At 59.2% G+C, this 20,561-nt stretch overlaps 2 protein-coding genes across 5 annotated transcripts; one reads left to right on the plus strand and one right to left on the minus strand.

The window, feature by feature from the left end:
- The first annotated feature begins 22 nt into the window (after positions 1-22).
- KCNK7 (potassium two pore domain channel subfamily K member 7) lies at positions 23-4,063 on the plus strand. The gene is made up of 3 exons (XM_010995997.3): positions 23-1,664; positions 3,061-3,459; positions 3,700-4,063. The coding sequence occupies exons 1-3, from the start codon at positions 1,088-1,090 to the stop codon at positions 3,903-3,905; spliced, it is 1,182 nt and encodes a 393-aa protein (XP_010994299.2). The 5' UTR covers positions 23-1,087; the 3' UTR covers positions 3,906-4,063.
- Positions 4,064-4,299: 236 nt separating this feature from the next.
- Positions 4,300-19,938, minus strand: EHBP1L1 (EH domain binding protein 1 like 1). 4 transcript variants are annotated; one of them, XM_064492121.1, is made up of 20 exons: positions 19,551-19,936; positions 17,023-17,080; positions 16,747-16,842; positions 16,348-16,401; positions 16,090-16,268; positions 15,871-16,013; positions 15,217-15,279; positions 14,957-15,119; positions 14,042-14,786; positions 12,251-12,433; positions 11,635-11,792; positions 11,498-11,546; positions 10,434-11,075; positions 6,672-6,741; positions 6,502-6,551; positions 6,281-6,404; positions 5,950-6,049; positions 5,154-5,227; positions 4,957-5,071; positions 4,300-4,820 (listed from the first exon to the last, which is right to left on the minus strand). In XM_064492121.1, exons 1-20 carry the CDS (start codon positions 19,652-19,654, stop codon positions 4,721-4,723), a joined length of 3,270 nt encoding a protein of 1,089 aa, XP_064348191.1. In that variant the 5' UTR covers positions 19,655-19,936; the 3' UTR covers positions 4,300-4,720. The 4 variants fall into 4 exon arrangements, with proteins under 4 accessions (XP_064348191.1, XP_064348190.1, XP_064348192.1 ...); XM_064492120.1 differs by having other exon boundaries at positions 12,251-14,786; positions 19,551-19,938; XM_064492122.1 differs by lacking the exon at positions 12,251-12,433 and having other exon boundaries at positions 19,551-19,935.
- Between the last annotated feature and the right edge of the window lie 623 nt (positions 19,939-20,561).

The following is a 20,561-nucleotide window of genomic DNA, read 5'->3' on the forward strand; positions in this document are numbered from 1 at the left end:
CGCCGCACTCCTCTCCTGGGACCAAGTCCACTTGAGCATCAGGCATTCAAGGCCCTTCTCAGCCCCACTGGCACCCACGTGCTCAGACCTCTCTCACCTTCTCCCACCCTTGCCAGACTCTTCCCACCATTTCAAGCAACTGTACTTGCCCTTATTCTTCCTGTTGCTGGTGGTCCCTGCTTATCCTCGGGGCCCAGCTGCAACATCACCTCCCCTGGGACACCTTCCCAGTGCCACTTCTGCCCCCAACAGCTCACTGAACTCAGGACCCCACAGCCCTCTGGGCGGCATCTAGAGGGTGTGTCCTGGGTTTGTTTCTATCCCATGGTCTGGACACAGGAGTCACCCACCCTGACATCTGGCTCCACTCACGCGTCTCTTACTGCCACGGGGTTCTGCAGACTACCCCTCCCACACCATGCCCTAGGGCAGAGGCCCTGGGACTCAGCCCCTCCATGGTTTTATGGGAGTCATGGTCCAGTCTCCCTCTCCTCCTCCCCTGCACACTCCAATGGCAGCCAGACCTTCTGTGTCTCCAGTGTTCAGCAGGGTGGGGACTCGGGAGGGCCGGGCACCAAAGGTTCTCAGGGAGGACTCAGAATGGAGGGAGCATCATCTGTGCAGGGCACTCAGGGCGTCCTCCACTCCCTACCTTACCACCCAGCCCCCACCTGGCCCATCCCAAGTCCCACCATTCCTCTCCCACTCTGCTGTCCAGGCTGCCACCCTTCCATTACAGATGCCTGCAGTAGACCCTTCCCCACAACCGGTCACCTGAGCCACACTTGTCCTCAAGGCCCTATATCCTAACCCACTTTACCTCCTGTTTCTCTCGCCACTCAGGGTCTTTCCCACCTGGACTGGCCTCTTCTCCCCAGCTGGAATGTCACCCTGCATCTGCTCTCTTTCGTGGTGTCCTCAGGATCTAGGCACCTGCTGAGTGGGTGAATGGGTCTGTGTGACTGAGTGAGGTCGTCCTTGAATGAACCACTACAGTGTGATTGGAGCCTAAGTTACTTCTCTGGGCCTTGCCTTCCTCCAGCCTGCCTCTGCTGACCACCCAGCTTTGAGAAGTTGGGCAAAACAAATGTCTTGCCCCCAGAAACTGGAAGGAGTGAGTCAGCTCATCTCCAAGCGTGAACTGCCTCCCTGCCCTTCCAGTCCCACTCACCCCAGCTCGTGTCGCAGGCTTCCCTCCCTCCCCAGCCACCCACACCTCCTCCCAGCCCCAGGCATCTCCTCCCTAGGCACCTCCTCCCTGCCCCACCCTGCCTGGCCCCTCCCAGGTGCCTGTGGTGGAGCAGTCGGCACCTGTGACAGACAGATGCTGAGAGGGCGGCATACCATGGGGGCTCTAAGGCCCTGGGCCCGATATGGGCTACTGGTTGTGGCCCACCTGCTTGCTCTGGGGCTTGGGGCTGCAGTGTTCCAGGCCCTGGAGGGACCTCCAGCACTCCAGCTCCAGGCCAAACTCAGGGCCGAGATGGCCAGTTTCCAGGCGGAGTATGGGGCCTGCCTGCCCATGGGGGCACTGGACGAGCTGCTGGACACCGCCCTGGCAGCCCAGGCCTACAGGGTTTCCAGCCTGGGCAATGGCTCCAAGGCCAGGAACTGGGATCTGCCCTCGGCCCTGCTCTTCACTGCTAGCATCCTCACTACCACGGGTAAGGCCGCCATGCGGCCGGGCAGGAAGGGACTCTTGAGGCCATTGCTACCTGGGGTCCCTGGGGTTGCAGCCCTTCCCCTAGCCCCATAGTGCTAGACAGAACCTTATTAGGCTTGATATCATGGCTGGGGCTCCCCACACCAACACACCCCAACTGGTGCCTCAACTTAAGCTGCCAGGAAGGGTGGGGCTGAGAGGCTACCCTTTGAGTCCCAGGAGAGGTACCCAGGCCCCATGGGCCTGTGACAAGACTGAGAACACGTATTGTGGGATTGATTCTTGGACAGAGGGAAATGGAGTGAACCCAGGGAGTACAGATTAGGACCACCAACTTGGGAGGAGTGTGTGGGAAGGCTTCTGGGGGAAGGCATGATGAGATCTTAGCCAAGGCAGGGGGGAACAGGGATGAGACATGAAGGGATTCCTGGCAGAGGAAACAGCATGTGTGAAGGCCCAGAGAAATAAAGCAATGGGACCCACAGCCCCGGGGTTTTCTGTCCTGCAAAGTGTCTAAACATTTTAAAAATTAAAGTCCATTTTCCATCTTTTGGAAAAACTGGGAAACTTATTTGCACTGAGCCAGAATCCCTGCAAGCCAACATACCGGTTAGAGTCAAACAGGGCTTGCCCATTTGGAGCCGAGTACATGCTCTCCAGCCCACCCTGGTCCCCACCACTCCCTTTTGTCTCACATCTTGCCCCTCTAGGCATTTGAGTTTACAACTCTAGCCTAGCCAGTCCTGTTCCCCAGCATGCCGGTCCCTGCCACCTGTGAGACTCAGCCTCCCCCAAAGGCTTGTGGGAGTTGTAGTCCAGGCTCCTCTTCCTGCCTTTGCATATGCTTTTCCAGGCTCGAATGCCCTCTCTCAAGCACACTGCCTCTTTGGCAGTCTTTCATGCTGGTGTCTTGACTGATTTTCCTGCCTGCCTCCCCACCGGAGCCTGGGCGGACTTAGATTCCAGCACAAGATCTGGCACACAGGATGAACCGATACACTTTCGGGAATGAAAGAGTGGGTAACATCTCATCTGGTGGATTTGGAAGTATCAGTCGAGGGCAGAGCTGAGGAATCTCTCAGAAAGCCAGGCTGTCTCAGGGGCAGGACAGCAGCTCTCAGAATTGTCCCAGTACAAAAGGCCTGGGGGGACTGTCACTTTTAATCTTTTCGTTTTCCAGGAAAATAAAAGAGTGGCCCAGAGAGGTTAAGGGACTTGCCCAAGATCCCTAGAGAAGGAAGAGCAGAGCCAGACAGAGACCATGGGCCTGAGCAGTTCCGGCAATCTCAGCCACCAGAGGGCAGCCTTCTGCCAGAGCTAGGCTGTGGGAAGTGGGCACCTGGCAGGGCAGGCATCCCACTCAAGGACTCAGTGCTCACCAACTCTCTCCTCTCCAGGTTATGGCCACATGGCCTCACTATCAGCAGGTGGAAAAGCCTTCTGCATGGTCTACGCGGCCCTGGGGCTGCCAGCCTCCCTAGCACTTGTGGCTGCACTGCGCCACTACCTGCTGCCTCTGCTCAGCCGCCCTAGTGCCTGGGTAGCCACCCGCTGGCAGCTGACGCCGAGCAGGGCTGCGTTGCTGCAGGCCACTGGACTGGGCCTGCTAGTGGCTGGTACCTTTGTGCTGCTGCCAGCACTGGTGCTGTGGGGTCTACGGGGTAACTGCAACCTGCTGGAGGCCATCTACTTCTGCTTCGGCTCGCTCAGCACCATCGGCCTAGGGGAACTACTTCCTGGTCATGGCCATGGCCTGCATCCAGTGCTTTACCATCTTGGCCAGTTCGCACTTCTGGGTGAGTCCAGCTGCCAAGGAGAGTGTGGGGGAGGAGAGGCAGGAAGAGGAGTCTGGACTACAACTCCCACAAGCCACTGGGGAGGCTGAGTCTCACAGGTGGAAGGACCCTGCCCTAGGGCATGGTGTGGGAGCTGCAGTCCTCACGTTAAGAAAACTGAGGGTGGGTAGAGTGCTGGGAGGTTGGTGGGTTGCATTACCAGAGCCCTGAGAGCTGCCCTAGTAACCACTCCCCCGCCAGGTTACTTGCTCCTGGGGCTCCTGGCCATGCTGCTGGCCGTGAAGACATTTTCAGAGCTGCCCCAGGTCCACGCCATGGTGAAGTTCTTCGGATCCAGTGGCCCTTTGAACGCTGAGGACCAAGATGGCATCTTAGGCCAGGATGAACTGGCTCTGAGCACCCTGCCACCTTCAGCCGCAGCTCCAGAACAGGCCCTAGCTTGCTGACAGGTGTCAGATGATATAGCTCCTTTCAGGTGGAGCAGCCTGAGGAGGAAGCCATGGGGGAGGGGCTGGGGAAGCCTCTGGAGGTGGGAGGGGAGAGGGTGGATGTGAGGACCTCAGAGAATAATGTATTAATAAAAAATAAAATTGGCAACACTGCAGACTGTGTTTTCAGCTCTTCTTTGGAAATGAGACCTCCCTACAGCGATCAACAACCCAAACCACATCATCCTCTGAAGGCCAAGGTCAGGCCTCTGGTCCGGTCTCCGCCGGCAGCTGAGAAACCTCAAAGCCGCACAGCCCCACTTAGGATCGCAGACGACCTTATCGGCCAAGGCCCCACCCCTTTCCGCCTATTGAAAGTGCCGGTAGTCCTGAGAAAGCCCGGGCGCAATGGTTTGGCCTTTCTAACTTTATTGCTCGCGAGTAACAGGAAGGCGGGTAGGGCGGGGGCGCGGCAGTTCACGAGCCATCCCTCTCCCCTGGGGCTGGCCGGCCGGGCCCTGCCCTCGAGAAAGAGCTCTGGGGGTGCGCCTGGGACCCTCCGCCCGCCGCGAACACACGCACACACACTCACACGGACTAATAAATACGGCCCGGACGGCGCGGCCGCCCAGCCGCTCCTGTCCTTCGGGGCCCGAAGGTTCGCGCTTCCCCTCCACCTGAAGGGTAACGGCGGCCCCTACCGGCCGTGCGCGGCATCCGTGAGGGTCCGGTCCTCCCGAGCGCAGGGCCGAAGCGGCGACCCGGCGCGGCGGCGAGAAAAGCTGCAGTCCGGTTGGACCAGGAGGGGCGAAGACGTCTGGGCCCGCGCGGCCTCAGCTCAGCACGCAGCGTTCGCGCCGGCTCAGCTGCCGGCTCAGCTTGCGGCGCCGCTGCTCCAGGCCGCGTTCCAGGCGCTCGTCCTCCTCCAGCGCGCTGGGAGGGATCGGGTTAAAGTCAGCCCCAGCGTCGGGCCCCACACGCAGGCTGCCCCCCGGGGTCACGACCGAGCACCCCTCAGAGTACACCCCTGGAGCCTTCCCGGCTCCCAGAGCATCCTGGTCCCACTTACGTCCGCTCCTTCTGGTCCAGGTCCCGGACCAGCTCGTCGCGCTGGTTCACCAGCGACACCAACTCTTCCAGCAGCAGCTGCTCTCGGTGCTGCTGCGCGGCCGTTTTCAGCCAGTCTGAGGGCAGAGGAGTCTGGGGGTCAGGGGGTGCTCGCCCCTGCCGTGTCCTACCCCCCAGCCCCTGTGCCCCATCTCCCACCTTCAATGGCCAGCATGGCCCGCAGCTCCCGGCTAAGCAGCTCGAACCTCCGCTCCAAGTCCTGCTCTTCGATGCTGGGGGGTGGGGTGCCAGGTTAGGGAAAAGGGAATGGGAGGGAGTGCCCAGGGTTTTGACCACTCCCTGTCCCCCATCCCACCTGACCGCCAGTTTCCATTGAGGGCTGGGCCAAGGGCAGAGTTATACCCCAGTCCCCTCAGGGAATCATCTCTTGTTTCAACTGTTCCCCACTTGCTGGATATTTATATTGTCTCCTCCCCCAACCCAACCCTCTTTTTTAAAAATAAGAAACAACCTGGAAGGATTATTTGGATGAATATTACTCATAAACAGCAAGTATTAGACTAAAATTGTTTTGAAAAATGATCCAAAATGCAAGAGGGAGGCAGAACCACCTCTACCATGCAGGGCTATAATGGCAATGTTGGCAGAGAATTGCTTCTGCCCTCACTTGAGAAACCAGCTCAGCTGTCTCTAAGCCTCAGCGTTCCTTACTGTAAAGGAACAGGGACAAACTGGGGTGCTCAGCACTGATCTACCACATTTTCCTTTGGGCCTCAATTCTCTCATTCACAAAAATATTGCCAATTCAAGAGATATACACTATATTCAGAAAATTAGGGGGGAAATTAAGATGGTTGAGCAATTTCTAAAAAAAAAAAATCGTTGAAAGAAGCAAGCAGTAAACAGTTCTGATCAAAGTAGTTAAGATTCCATCTGTTCTGCTGGCCCTGGGTGGGCAGGGGTGGGGCCTAGACAGGGAAGGACCAGCACTCACAGCAGCTGCAGCTGGTCCTGCCTCCGGATGAGAGCGTTCTTCTTGTTGACCAGTGTGAACCACTCCTGGATCAGCACCTCCTCCTGCAGCCTGTTGGCACCTGAATTGGGCCAAGCCAGTCACCAGGCCTGCCACCAACCCCTGTGTCAGGAGTGGGGAGGGGGAGAGGGGTCTTGTTCCCTTGTGGCATCCCAGAAGCCAGAGCTGTGTGCCTCAGCATGCCTCTTCCAGCCTTGGCTCCGCCCAACTCTTCCCAGGGTCAGAAAGAGCTGCAGGGCGGGGCAGATCTGGCAGCATGTGTGAGGGAGTGGACTCCAGATGCCTGCCCCACCTGACTCCATGAGGCTCCTCAGCTGCGTCTCCACCTCGGCTGCCCGCCCATCTATCTGCCTCTGCTCCTGCTCCAGAGCCTGTAGCTCTGCGCACACGTACTGACTTGTGTCCTGGAACCGTTGCTGGGTTGGAAAGAGGGGGCAGAGGACAGGGTGGGCTCAGCCCAGGCCCCACCTAGGAAGCCCAGCTATCAGCCCCTCCCACCTCAGCCCTCCTTACCAGCCCAGCCTCCTCCCCTGGGCTTGGGGGCGGTTCCTCTGATGTCCCACCTGCAGAAAGAGACAAGGCTAAGGGACCCCCAACTGACACCTGCCCCCAGAAGGTCCCCGGCTCAGCAACTGCGTGCAGCCTGAGTTGAGACGAGTCACCATCCCTTCAAAACTACTCACCTGGGGACTGCTGTGGGGCTGTGGCTGTGGGTGGGCCGGGGGCAGGGCTGGGGTCAGGGCTCATGCCTTCCTGTAGAGGAAAAGGCCAGTAAGGGCTTGGAGGGGCTCCCCGAGAGCCCACCAGAGCCTCGCACACACAGGGCAGAGGGTCCTCAATTCCAGGCCCTGCCCACCTCAGCAGCTTCTCCAGTCCTGCAAACACAGAACTCCACCACCACACGCTCTGGGGAAAGCGCCTCCTCCAGCAAAGGCCACAGACTTCACCATCCCAGGCCCTGTGGTCCTGGGCCAGTCCACTCCCATTCCCTGGGGAGTTCCGGGGGCCTCACAGGGCATTTGTGAGATGTAGGGGTGAAACTCTGTGGAGGGCCCACTGGGGCCTCTCTTCCCTCACGCCCCCTCCTCCATGTTGCTCCCTCAGGCCACCTCAGACTCCATCACCTACTGCTGGCATCTCCATCAGGGCCAGGGCCCCACACAGCAACACTGAGCTGACCTGGTGTGGTCATCGTGAGCCAGTACCTCTACCTCCTGACCAAAATGGAGCACCCTTCTGCCTGACCAATTCCCATACCTAGAGAATGCTGTGCTCTTCACAAAACACTCAGAACAGGACAGGTGGCTGGATCTACCAACTGTCGCCTAGAAGGGCAGGGCTGGCCTCTCATGTGTTCTGCCCCTGGCAACTTGCTGAGACTGTCAGCCCTGCGGGCCCCCAACTTTCAGCTCAGCTGATAACCTGGCCCCCTTGATAGCTCCTGCTCTGGCCACCTCTCAGTGTCACCAGGTGGGGAGAAGGGGTTAAGCCACCTCACTGTCCACTCTACTCTGCACCTCCCTGAGTGGCAGTCCACTCAGATGCCATCCTCTCTGGCCTGGGTCAGTGGCGGCCTCTCCACCAGCCAACACCCACGCCCTGCCTGTTGACTTCATCCTCAAGCCACAACTGAGGGATCTCCCTAAAACCTTCACCCCTCAATGGTGTCACTCTCTCCCCACCCCACCTCAGCCCTCAGCCTCCTTGCCAAGGCCTGTTGGCAGCTCCAGCCCCAACTCCTACTGCCCTGAGCCCTACCCAGATGCCACCCTCTGGCCACAGTGATGGACTTTCGCTTCCCCAAATCATTTCCTCAGCCTGGAGCCAGCCTCTGTCTTGGGCAACTGGACACCCACTCAACCTTCATGACCCAGCTCAGCCCCACCTCCTCCAGAGGCCCCTTCACACAGTTTTCTTCCTTCCTTCCTGACTTTCATGCCTCCTGAAGCCTCCCTGACCCCCAGGTTGGGCAGATACTCCCACACCACGGTGCCCGAGGCTTCTCCCATCACAGATGTGACCCCACGGCTGCTGGGTACCCAGGTCTACCCAACCAGAGGCAGCCCCTGTGAACAGGATGGGGTCCAAAGGATGCACTCAGGGTACACCGGATAACAATTATGGCTGATGCCCAGTAAACATTTATTTGTGTGGGGGGCAGTGTGTATGCACTGACTTATTGAGTTCTCCCAACAACACTGTGAGGCAGGGATGAGTACCACCCCCACTTTACAGATGAGGAAACGGAGAGTCAGAGGTGACACTCATACAGGGCCTGGCTTATGCCCAGGGCTGTCTGATCCAAAGGTTTATTCCCTAGCTTATCCACTGATTTGCTGTTTCCTCGGGCCAGTCACACACACTGGGCCTGTTTGTGTCCTTGTACATAAAATGGGGAGAAATTCCAGCCCCATGTAAGATGGGGGTTGCTGGGCTCCAGAAAGGCATGTGGGGGAAAACATAGCTCCCCTTTTTTTGACAGCACCCTACAGTGGTGCCTCAATGACACTTTGCAGAGAACTTATATGCCTTTGCTTCTCTCAGGAAAAGAAAACAGAGATTAAGTGGCTGGTCCAGGGTCACACAGCCAGTTAAGAGTGCTCAGCCCAGTAGAGGGCGCCATGTAAGAGCTGAGCCTCAAAACCCAGGTTCACATGTGTATCAACTCCCTTTGTCTCTTTCTTCGTCTCCCTGAGCCTCATCATTTCCACTTACAAAATGGGGTAACTGTTCCTCCCCAAAAAGGGCATTGTAGGAGTTGGTGAGGAGTTGATGAGGGGCTATGGGGCCAGGCACACAGCAAGTGCTCAACTGACAGGGCAGGCAGGGGCAGGAGAATGGAGAAACCCCAATCTCAGCAGCAACTAAGCTTACTCATGCCAACCCTGATGGGAACTCCAATGCTTCCTCACATCTGACCCAAATTCCCCTTTCTACACCCTCATGTGTGGCCCCTCCTCCAGGAAGCCTTGCTGGGCTGCACCAGAGGCAGGCACCCTGCCCTCCTCATGGCATTGCTTCACCCCCTCCTCAGTTTCAAGGTGCCTGACTTCATTGCATTCAGAACTTTGGGAGCTCCCAAGGCCGGGGAAGGTCCTACCTCCTCCCATTGCACACAGGAGAAGGGGATGTGAGTGGCCAATGGGGAGGAGTCCCCTCCAGTCCCAAGGGTTAAATATCTCCTGTGGGACAAGGGCTGGAGGAGGGCCTGGCTTGGAAGGGCCAGGTGCTGGGACTTAGGCCCAGAAGGATGAAGCCTCCCCTTTTGAGATATAAAAAGCCATTGATACACGTTAAGGGGGCTTTGGTCAAAGACCAACAGACAGGCTGAGGATAGCTGTCTAACACACCTGCTATGGGTGCCTCCAGTGCCCTCCCTGTTTCTCATTCATAGTCTCAGTGCTGCACTTCAGACCCTGCACTCAAGGCTCCTGCTCTCCTGGCCAGCCACATCACTGCCTGCGGACCTTACAGGATGTGACTGGCACTTTCCTAAACAAGACCTGAGCTTTCATGCTGCCACATTTTTGCTTGGGAGGTCCTGCCTCTTGAGAACCCCCCCCCCCTCCGATTCTTCACCTGGGAAAAGCTGCCCATCTTATCAGCCTGGCTCAAATGGCTGCTTCTTCCAAAAAGACTTTCCTTAGAACTCACGGGTCATCCCTGCACAGCTGAAGGCTTGGAGTGGCCCAACAGAGCTGCTGCCCCTGCTGTCCAAGATGGTGCAGCTGGAAAGCACACATGGCCTGGACTTCAGTGACTGTGAGTCCTTAAGCAAATCCCTGCCCTCTCTGGGACCACCTCCCCTTCAGTGCAGTACAAGACACCCTGGGAGACTGACCTGAGACCTGCAAGGGATCGGGGGAAACGGGTACCCAGCAGGGTCTCCCATCTCCAACCTTCCATTATCAGAGAAGAGAGAAAACTAGCCTCTAGCATCTGGAGTTAAAGATTCAAATCAGAGACTCTTGGGGTTGGGAGGCCCCAGAGAGCTCCCTTGAGTATAGAAACCCTGCTCCCAGTTTACAGGGAAGCTGGCTGACCCCCCGCCACCTGCGGAGAAAGAAATGCCCCCAACCCATTTTGTAGTTCATAAAGAGCTCTGCGCTGGGTGCCAGCTACACAGAGCCTTGTGGGAACTTTTCACTAACTGGGTACCAAGCCTTTAAAAGCACTAGCATATGCCCCAAGGTTGGCAACAAAGTCGGGCCCCCGCCCCAGGAGCGGCTCTGAGCCAGGGAGGTCTGTGTGCCCCGAGATGAGGAGCTCACTAGCTACCTCGTCCTCGCGGGGGGGCTCGTCTGCCACACGGGTCCCTCCAATCAAAAAGCACCTCCCCGCGTCCAGCGGAGGCCTCCCCCCACCCCGGCCCCCCCGGCCCCCCTCCCCCGCGCACTAGCTCAGCCCGCGGCTCCCCGACCCCCACGCCGCAGGAGGGCACTCACCGCTGCAGCTCCGCCAGCTCCCGGGGCTCCCGAGTCCGGATCGTCCACAGAGAAGGAGTTGCTGTTCCGCAGCCTCGAGCGCCTCTTCTTCAGCAGGTCTGCGTCGCGCACGTGGGAGAAGGAGCCATGCGCGCGGGGAGGGGGCACGGGCCCAGCCTCCGCGTTGACCGTCGGCCGCCGCAGCTTCACGCCGCCCGCGGCGCCCGGCGCCCCCACCCCGTTCACCAGACCCTCTCCCGGAGGCGCGGACGCCTGCCCATTGGCCGGGGCGTCGGCGGAGCGCGCCTCCTGGGCAGCCACGGCCCCGCGGTCCTTGGAGTCCACCTCAGGGGCCACTCCGTCTGCGGGGGTGACGGCCTCCTGGGGTTCCTGGGTCGCCTCGGCCCGATGCTCGCGCAGCCGCTGCGCCAGGCCGCTGGCGTCCAGGTCGTCGGGCGGACTCCGCTGGGCGCTAGCCACGCGGTACGTGCCGGCGCCGCCGCCGCCCTCCAGCTGCACCAACTGCAGCTCCTGCCCTGTGCAGAAGGCGCGGATCTGGCACAGGTACGTCATGACGATGAGTTTGTCGGGCACAGTCAGCAGCACCATGTCCGCCGGCTCCAGCAGCCGCGATACGCCCAGGGCCGCGAAGCCATCGAAGGCCTAGGAGCAGTGCGTTAGGGTCAGCGGTGGCGGGCGTTACCCAGTGACACTGCGGTCCCCGGCTGGTACCACCCAGGGGGTCCCTGCAACGGGCATGCCAGGGTTTGCCAACAACGCCTGCACCCTCCTATTGGAAGAAATCTAGCAACAGGGCCCGCCCCCGCGTTACCCAGCAACTGCACACCAAAGGGTGGTTTCCAAAACACCATCTGGTGGAAATATGCTTTAAAAAAACAAAGCTAAACTAAGAAAAATGAACACTTTAAAGACCAAAAGGGTAATAAGTGGCAGAACTTCCAAAAGCCACAGCTGGGGCCCTGAGGCCCAGACTCCTCTTCTCCACACAGATAGACAAATCTTACATACCTAGGCCTGGTTTTACACCCTCTTTCCCTCCAGGCATCACTCCCTCCCCATCTCACCTGCTTGTTGTTCTGTTTGATGTTGAGTGGGTCAAGGGAGGCAAAGTCGCTGCAGAGAGAGCAAGGATCAGAGGCTGGATTCACACCATCCTCCCAGCAGGCTCCCCCATTCATTCGCATCCCCTCTGGCAGCTCACATCTTGTCTGGGTAGAATCGATGCAGGATGGCACAGAAGGCCAAGCCGTTGCGCCATGATGTGGTAAAGTTGGTGATGCGGACACCACGGTAGCCAGCGGTGACTTCCTGGCACCACTCCAGCAGGGACTGGCTAAAGCTCACCAGGGCAGGCGGTGCCTGGGGACACAGGGAAGGGCTTAGGAAATGTGAACATGGGACTTGTACTCTCTGCCCCTTGGGCACAAAAGAGCTTCAGCTCTGGGTTTGCAGGAGTCACCGCAGACTGCTGGACCTAGCTTTATGGTCAGGCAAAAAGGTTTCCAGCTCTGCAGTTAGCTACTAAAGTCACCTACAAGGTCAGTGACCCCCAGGGAAGATCAGAAGTCACCAGCAGCCACACCTCCAGGTCAGCCCAGAAAATTAGCTCTAGGAGTGTCCCACTCCATGCAGCCCAGAGAAGACAGGGTAGGGGAGCCAGGGCATCTTGAGAGAGGAGCGGGTGAGGGGCTCCTTAAAGCTGAGCCCCTGTCCCACCCCACCCCAGTCGACCAGGTGGGTCCATGCAGAGCCGCCGTTCGCTCAGCCTGGGTTAGTGGAAAGCAGCAGACTGGGCCCTCAGCAGCCCCCATCCCTACCTGGCTGCCCGGCAGCCTCCTGTCCTCTTCAGGCTCCTCTGGGGAAGAGGCCCCCAAGGGCCTGGGCACCCCAGCCCCTGCCCCACTGGCCACCTGCGCCTCAATCAGGCTGGCCTCTGGGAGGTTTCCCTCAGCTTCTTTTCCCTTCTCGGTTCCTGAGACCCCAGCCTCTGCTTCCTGGGCCTCGAAAATACCAGATTGGTTCTCTGAAGCCCCTGGAACCTCCATCTCTGGTTCATTGGCTTCCCAAACCCCAGACCTGGCCTCTGAAACCCCCCAAACCCCAGCCTCTGCCTCCTGTTCCCTCAAAATTGTAGTCTCTGCCTCTGCTCCCTGGGACTCTAAAATTCCATGCTTTATGACTGGGACCCTTAAAGCCTCATATTTGAGGGTCCTCCAGAGTCCAGTCTCTGCCTCCTGGACCCCAGAAGTTTTGGCCTTTGCTTTCTCAGCCTCTAAAACGGTACTTTCTGTCTGTTGAGTCTCCAGTCCCTCAGCCTCTACCATTCTAGCCACTGGCCTTGAAAACCCTGAATCACCCACTTCTGTCTCCTCAGGCCCCACTATCTTAGTCTCTGTTCCTGGGACCCCTGAACCCCCAAATGCCATCTCCTGGGTCCCCAATATCCCTGCTTCTGCCGTCTTAGTCTCTGTCTCTGGGACCCCTGAACCCACTACCTCTGTCTCCTGCGTCCCCAATATCTCAGCTTCTGCTGTCTCAGTCTCTATCTCTGGGACCCCTGAACCCCCTACCTCTGTCTTCTGGGTCCCCAGGACCTCAGCTTCTGCTGTCTCAGTCTCTATCTCAGGGACCCCTAAACCCACTACCTCTGTCTCCTGGGTCCCCGGGATCTCAGCTTCTGCTGTCTCAGTCTCTATCTCTGGGACCCCTGAACCCCCTACCTCTGTCTTCTGGGTCCCCAGGACCTCAGCTTCTGCTGTCTCAGTCTCTATCTCAGGGACCCCTAAACCCACTACCTCTGTCTCCTGGGTCCCCGGGATCTCAGCTTCTGCTGTCTCAGTCTCTATCTCTGGGACCCCTGAACCCACTACCTCTGTCTCCTGGGTCCCCAATATCTCAGCTTCTGCTGTCTCAGTCTCTATCTCAGGGACCCCTAAACCCACTACCTCTGTCTCCTGGGTCCCCGGGATCTCAGCTTCTGCTGTCTCAGTCTCAAACCCTGTGACCTCAGAACCTTCTAACTCTGTTTCCTGGGTCCTTGTTATCTCTGATTTTATCTCTGAGACCCCTGAAAACCTCATCTCTGTCTCCTGGGCCCCCAATATTTCAGATTCTGCTCTCTCAGCTTCTATCTTCAGCACTCTTGAACCCCCAGATATCTCCTGGGTCCCTAATATCTCCGTCTCTGACACCCTAGTCTTTATCCCCAGAACTCCTGAACCCCCAGCCTCTGTTTCCTGCGTCCCCAGTACCTTATACTCTGCCATCCCAGCCTCTGTCCCGGGGACCCCTAAAATCCTTACCCCTGTTTTCTGGGTCCCTAGTTCCTTAGACTCTGTCATCTCAGCAGCCTCTGACTCCAGGACCCCTGATCTCACTCTTTTTGTCTCCTGGGTCCCCAATATCTCTGCTTCTGCTGTCTCGGTCTCTATCTGTGGAAACACTGAGCCCCCCACTTCCATCTCCTGGGTCCCCAGTGACTCTGATTCTACCACCCTAGTCTCTGGTCCCGGGACCCTTGAATCCCCAGTTTCTACCTCCCAGACCCTCAGATCCCTAGACACTGCCCCCTGGTCAGCTGCTAGTGGGGCCCCTTGGTACCTGCTCACCTGGGGACTGGCACTTGCTGCTCCAACAGAGGTGCCCTGCTCCAGGCCTGTCCCCCCAATACCCAGGGCTCTGTTCTTCACCTCTGCACCCTCTTTCTCCTGGCCTGCAGCAGCCCTGATCCCCTTGAGGTCACCAAGATGCCTGGAATGCCCTGCAGGCTCTGCTGGAGGTGGGCTCAGGATTGTGTGAGCCTCATCCCTGGTCCTGACGCCTGTCTTCCCCTGAGAGCCCCTTGGAGGAGCCTCAGGAGTCCCCTTGAATCTTGCCTCAGATGTCACCCCTGTAGACTCTGGTCCCTTAGTGTCCACATGTCTCACATTTGACCTCCGCTGAGCATCCACTTGACCTATTCCTAAACTCTCTTCAGCCTCCCAAGCTCTGACATCTGACCTCTTCTTATTCACCTCTCTGACTCCTAACCCATGCTCAGTGGCCACCCCACTAGCCTCTGGCCTGTCCCCAATGCCCCCTTCCTCAGCCATGGGTTTCTGCCCTTCCAAAACTTTGCTGGAGTGTCTGTCCTCAGTGCTTGGGCCCAGCCCTGCTCCCTGGGCTTCTGTCCCTTCCTGAGGGCTTTCCAGGGCCTGGGTCTCCACAGCAGAATCCACTCCTGCTGGGGGAGCCCCTGAGTCTTTGGGGGCCTCATCATCCTCTTGGTGGACTGGGGGCCAGGGGGCATCAGAGCCTTTCCGGAGCCGAGGGGCCGGGGTGGGGGCCACATCTTGGCCTGGCTGTCTTGAGGACCTGAAGAGAGAGCAGGAGGGTGCATTGCAGGTGGGGCATTTGGCCCCCCTCTCAGCTCCTCTTCCAGCCTTTCAGATTGCTGGGGCCCTGGAAAGGTGGTTAGGTGAGGGGAGTGCAACTTCTTGAGAATAGACAGGGGATGGGGCTGTGGGGCTGGTTCCATAGCTCACCTTGTCTCGGGTGGGGTTCTGGGGGGCCTGGGGGCCTTGGGCCCCACCTGGCCCCCAGCTATGGTAGCTGGTTCTGACTCCTGGCCCCGGGAGGCCCTGGCTGGGGGCGCAGGGGCACTCACAGGTGCTGGGCTGGTATCCTCAGCACTAGAAGGGCTGGCAGCTGCGGGGAAGAAAGAGAGGTAGTGTTGAGGCCTGGGCTCTGTGACTGGAGGTCCAGTGCCCCCCACAACCCCCTGCAACCCCAGCCTGGGCCTCACCTGCCTGCTGGAGCCGGCCCTCTTCCTCCTCCTCACAAAGTGTCTTCAGCTCCCGAGAGGCATCTGGGGGCAGGGATTGGAGGGCAGGGTCAGCCCAGGGAAGAGCCCTGCAGGCCTGACCCCCTCCCCACAACTAGAATGCTGGGCCTACCTGGGAGACGCCCCAGCCTCAGGGCACTGCCCCAGCCTACGAGAAGAGACAGGCCCATGGATGCAGAGAAGAGAGAAAGACAGGGCAGACAAGGACAGACAGAAAAAAAGCCTTAACAAGCAAAAGGGAGGGATGAGGGTGAGTGGTGAGGGGTGGTGAGCCTGGACTGCAGCCCCTCTCTGCACTTTTGGCCCAGCTGCCTCAGGGCAGGTACAGACCTGGGCAGGCATCCACCTAGGGGTGAGGAGAGGGCCAGGGACACTGGGAGGTGCTGGGAACCCATCTGGAAGGACTCAGCTAAGGACCAAGGTCACTATGGGACCAGGGGTCAAGTCTGGATATTTAGGGCCACTGAGCAGATTGGGACCTTCTGGCCATAGAGAGCTCCCACCATGGAGTGTGCTCAAGCTGGCCCTGCCCCGACACAGCAAGTGGATTACGGCCCGGGTTATCCTCAGCCTCCCTAGGTCCTGGTGATCTCAATCCACGGGTGGTGAGCCTACCTGGCTGGGGGACACGAGCCCGCACCTCCAGGGTCCCTGGACCATTAGCCTCCTCCTCGTCACTCTCAGCAAAGTCCTCCAAGTTGCCCACATCACTAGGCTTCATGCTCATGAGGCTCGCAAGACTCTGCATGTCATCGTCCCTGGGGGTCAGAGGTCAGAGGTGAGGGCTGGTCAGAGGTTTCAGATTAGGGCCCAGGAGGGCAGTGGGGCACTCACGTGGCTCGGCCCTCCCGCAGCAGCACCCCCGAGAGAGTGAGGCTCAGCTCGGCCTGCACCACCTTCACCGACTTGGGCTTCAGCCGCAACCGCAGCGGAACTTGGGCAGGCACAGGCCCTGCATGGTGGGCCAGGTCTACCTCAGCCGTGGCCAGCACCTTCCGCTGCCCCTTGGACTCCTGTGGGCCAGGGGAAGGAGGATCAGTGCTGCTCCAGAGTGCCCAAGACCCCAGGCTCCAGCCCACCCTGGCCACTCACATTCTCAATAATAAACGTCCACTCTTTGGCCTCATACTGGTCCACGTGGGGGTCCTGGGAAAGAGGGACACTGGTGAGTACAGGGACTGCTGGGGTGGGGCAGGGCAGGGAAGAGCCTGTGCTGGCTCAGGTGTTTGTTCAGGGCCTTCACACATGTTGGTCCCTCCTGGCAGGTATGCCCCCCAGCTTCTCCTGATCCCAGCTCTCTCTCATACTATATGTGGAGGGTATGACCTGCTGGGTCCCTCAGGCTGAGGAGACCCCTTGCCATGATTCTTGGTTTCACCCCCCTGTCCCTTCTTGTTTGGATGCATAACCCACCCAGGGACTCCTGTGGCTGCCCACAGCACTGGCAATCATCGGCTCATCCCCATCTGTGCAGGAGGGCTGGAGACTCACCCGGTACAGGGTCACAGAGATGTCCACATTCTCAGGTACCATCCACACCACGGTGCCCCGGTATGGGTTCTGGATGCCCGGTTGCCAGCTGTGGGCCTACAATAAGCAGTCTGAGTCCTCCACCAGTCTTAACTCTCCCCCGAAACCCCTTGTCCTTATCTCCAGTCTTGACCCTATCTTTCTCTCCCTATGATCTGAACCTGATTCCACTCCCCCATCACCCTTACCCACTTAACCCACCCACCCAATTAGCCCCAACCCCAATCTGGACCCTACCTTGGAGCAGATGCGCCGGTTCCGCCGGGTCCACACAACCACCAGCTTATCAGGTTGCCTGGGAGGCAGGGGAGAGGGGCTACTCAGTCAGGCCCACCCAGCCTCTCCATCTCCTCCAGAGTCTTCCTTCTGCCTCGACCCCCTACCCACTGAACAGGGCCTGGACAGCCCCTTATCTGGGGCCCCAGGGAGCAGGGTGGGGCTGCTGAGGCAGGGTGTGGCCTGGGTCAGAAGGGCAAAGGGCCATGGGTTGACAGGGATTATGAAGACAGTGATATAGAGAGACAGGCATACACAGAGACAGAGAGATACACAAAAACACAACAAGGGCCCTGCAAGAAACACAGACACAGGAAGAGACAGACTCAGAGTAACAGAAGTCCATTCATTCACAAATATTTGCAGAGTGCATACTGTCACCCCAGCCCAATATGAGGACAGAGCAGAGCAAAGGAAAGCCTTCTGGGGTTGAGGACTATGGCAGTGAGGGAAGAGTCCCAATTAAGAAGGAAAATAAATTAACAAACTGACTTCAGAGAGATGGGAGATTGCCGCTGGGGTCTCCTTAAGGTTGGATGTCTCAGCAGAGGTATGAGTCGGGGAGGGATGGGCTGTGTAAGGGTCTGGAGAAGGGAGACTCCAGGCAGAGGGAATGGCAAGTGCCAGGGTCCAAGGATTCTGGTAGGTGTAGGGTTGGGTCGGGGCAGAACGTGGGAAGTCGTCAGAGACCCATAGGGTCAGCTTGTCATGAGATACCCTCCCAGGGCCTTCCATGCCCAGCCCTTTGCTTGCAGGGCCCCTGACTCCCACAGAGGACACTAGGGAAAAAATTTCAGAAGGTGACATCTAAGCTGAACAGCATATGCCAGGGCAAAGAGATGTGGGGAGACAGATAAAGCGAGAGGAGAGTCGCCTGTGCAGGGCCAAGTCCCAGACATGTGGTGGGCCTGGAAGGGAGAGGCTCCTTTGGGTTAGATGTTCCAACTGCTGCCCAGGAGGGTGGAAATGGTTAGGGAGCATCAGGCCAAGGGCAGCACAAGAGCCCTCCTTGCCTGTACCCCCTCCCATGCCAGGATGCTCAGGTTCACCCAGCTCACTGCCCCGCTGGAGGCCAAGCCAGGACAAATGGCTCTCCTGTCAATCCCTGAGGATGCTGAGACCCAGAGAGGTTAGGGGCCAGGCAAGGTTACACAGCTAAGCCTAGAGCCCTCCAGCCTGGAGCCAAGTACCCCTCCTTGACTCCAAACTTCAGGTGATGGCTGACTAAGGGTAGCCATGGGGCCTTCCCAGAAAGGGGAAGCAGACAGTGGGAGCCTAGAGAGGGCGGGGCCTGGCTAGGCAGCCTGACTCAGGCTGGGCACGCCCTCCTGGGGAGCTAAGACCTGGGCAGGGGCAGCTTCCTAGCCTGGGCTCCCAGCGAAAAAGCAAAGGAGGCCCTGCCCACCCTCTGTGACTCAGACAAGTTGACACTGCCCGCACACTCAGCCAGGATGCTGGGGCAGAAGGTAGAAGCCAGAAGCCAGAGGCCAGAGTTCAAGTCCCAGCCCTGTGCTGTGTTACCCCAGCCAGCTCCTGTCCTTTCTGGGCCTCGCTGAATGGTGTGAACGACCCTCTGGCTGGCCCAGTCAAGTCTGGGGACATGGCAGCTGCCCAAGGGACCCCAGTCTCCTGCTCACTCCCCTCCCCTTGGACCCTCTGGTCCTTTCCTGTCCTTCCTCTTGGGAGCCTAAATTTAGCCCCGCCTGGCGGGTGAGGCCCCCACAGCTGTGCCCTAATCCAGCCAAGGGAAGCTGACACCAGTAAGCACATATATTTAGGGTGTGACGCAGGAACCTGGGCAGCTGCGGGTGGGGGCATGTGAAGGAGATGCCCCTGGTTCCTTTGGCAGTCCGGCCCAGGTCCTGCACCCTTCACACATTTCCCCCCCACACCACCACCTTGCCTTCCCCAGGCTCAGGCCCCTTTAAGCTGCTCCCTGCCTCCCTCCTCATCCCTCCCAGTGCTCAGTTTCCCCTTTTAAGGATATTGCGGAGATGCATCCAGCCTCCCAGCGCCTACTCTGGCTGAAGGGGTGGGTGGTTCCTCTGCATCAACAAATGGGCAGGGGAGGAGGGGGCAACATCCTTGTTCTGAGTTGGACTAAGGTCCATGGAGTTTTCCGTCCCAGCTCCACCACCTGCAGATCTCAAAACTTGCTTCCTTTTCTGATACTACCCTGTACCATCCCTCTGGCCAAAAACATGAGGCCTCCTTTCCCCCAGTCCTGAGAGCAGCTGAGGAAAGTGTGGGCACAGATTCTCAGGCCAGGAAGTCCTGACCTCCATTCCCCAAACGCTGCCCCCCCCCAACTCTGGGGATCCCACAAGCTGCAAGGGCACTTTTGAGTTTCTGTGCCTAGGTCACCAGGGCCCAAACTAGGGTAGGGGGCCTCTTTGGCCACTGCGCTGGGGGCAGGGCTGTCAGGCTTCAAAGGCCAGATGGGGTCTCAGCCAGCCTGGGGGACTCCCACTGGCCTCCCTCCCACTCACCATTTCTTGGTGCACTCCACCACCAGCTCGTGGTAACAGGCCACAAACTGGAACTTGGCGGCCCGCTTGCCCACGCGCTGCAGGCGCTTCCACACCGAGGTCATGGCCCTCGCTGCCCCGCCGCCCACTCCTCAGACCTGGGGCTCACGCTGGCCCGCGACCGCTGGCCCGACCCAGGTCCCCATGGCCTCCCGGGCTCCTATTGGCGCCGCCCGCCCCGTCCGTGCGGAGGGGTCCGAGGAGCGGAGCCGGGGCGGATCTCCCCGCCGCCGCCGCTGGGGCCCGCCGGGTGGTCTGGCTGAGTCGGCGGGGTCGTCTGGGGCGCGTCGGGTCGCTGGAGCGCGGAGCAGCGAGCGCGCCGTTTCCTGGAGCCGCACCCCCGTCGGAAGGCGGGCGGGGCTCGGGCGGGAGCGCGGGGGCGGGGCGGCCCGGCTTCCGGGACCTCGCGCGGCGAGCGCGGGGCGTGGGGGACGCCTGGACCTAGGCGCGGGCTCTCTGTGCGCCCAGACGGCGTGGAGGCGCGGGCCGGGCAAGGGACCACCAGCAATTGGTGCCGCCCTCGCGAGCGCTGCCCCGGCCGCCTCCCTTCCTGCCCGCAGCCCTGGGAGGTACGTACTGGTGGCCCCATTTCACAGGCTGGGGAAAGAGACCCAGAAAGGAGAAGAGACTTGAAGGGCCACAGTGCGCTGGGCCAGAGCCAACTGTCCTCGACAATGAGGCGGCCGACTCCGACTACCACCCACGTGTTAACAAGAGCAGGAAGAAGCAGAGTCAGGGGCCAACCCAGGTGGCCCTATCTGTGGACAACACCCACTCACAGTCTCAGAACCTGACTTCAGCTGTCAAGTGGGAAGGTAGTCCCACCATCCCTCAAGCAGCTGACTTCCAGCGAGTGTGTTACCTTGGGCAAAGCACAATGAGCCTCAGTTTTTACCTCTGCTAAACAGGGATAGTTATAGTTTCACCTTTTACATCATTTTGAGTGAAACTTTGGAAAGCATTTGGTGTGGA

The sequence above is a fragment of the Camelus dromedarius genome, chromosome 12 (assembly GCF_036321535.1).
Source record: "Camelus dromedarius isolate mCamDro1 chromosome 12, mCamDro1.pat, whole genome shotgun sequence".
NCBI lineage: Eukaryota > Metazoa > Chordata > Mammalia > Artiodactyla > Camelidae > Camelus > Camelus dromedarius.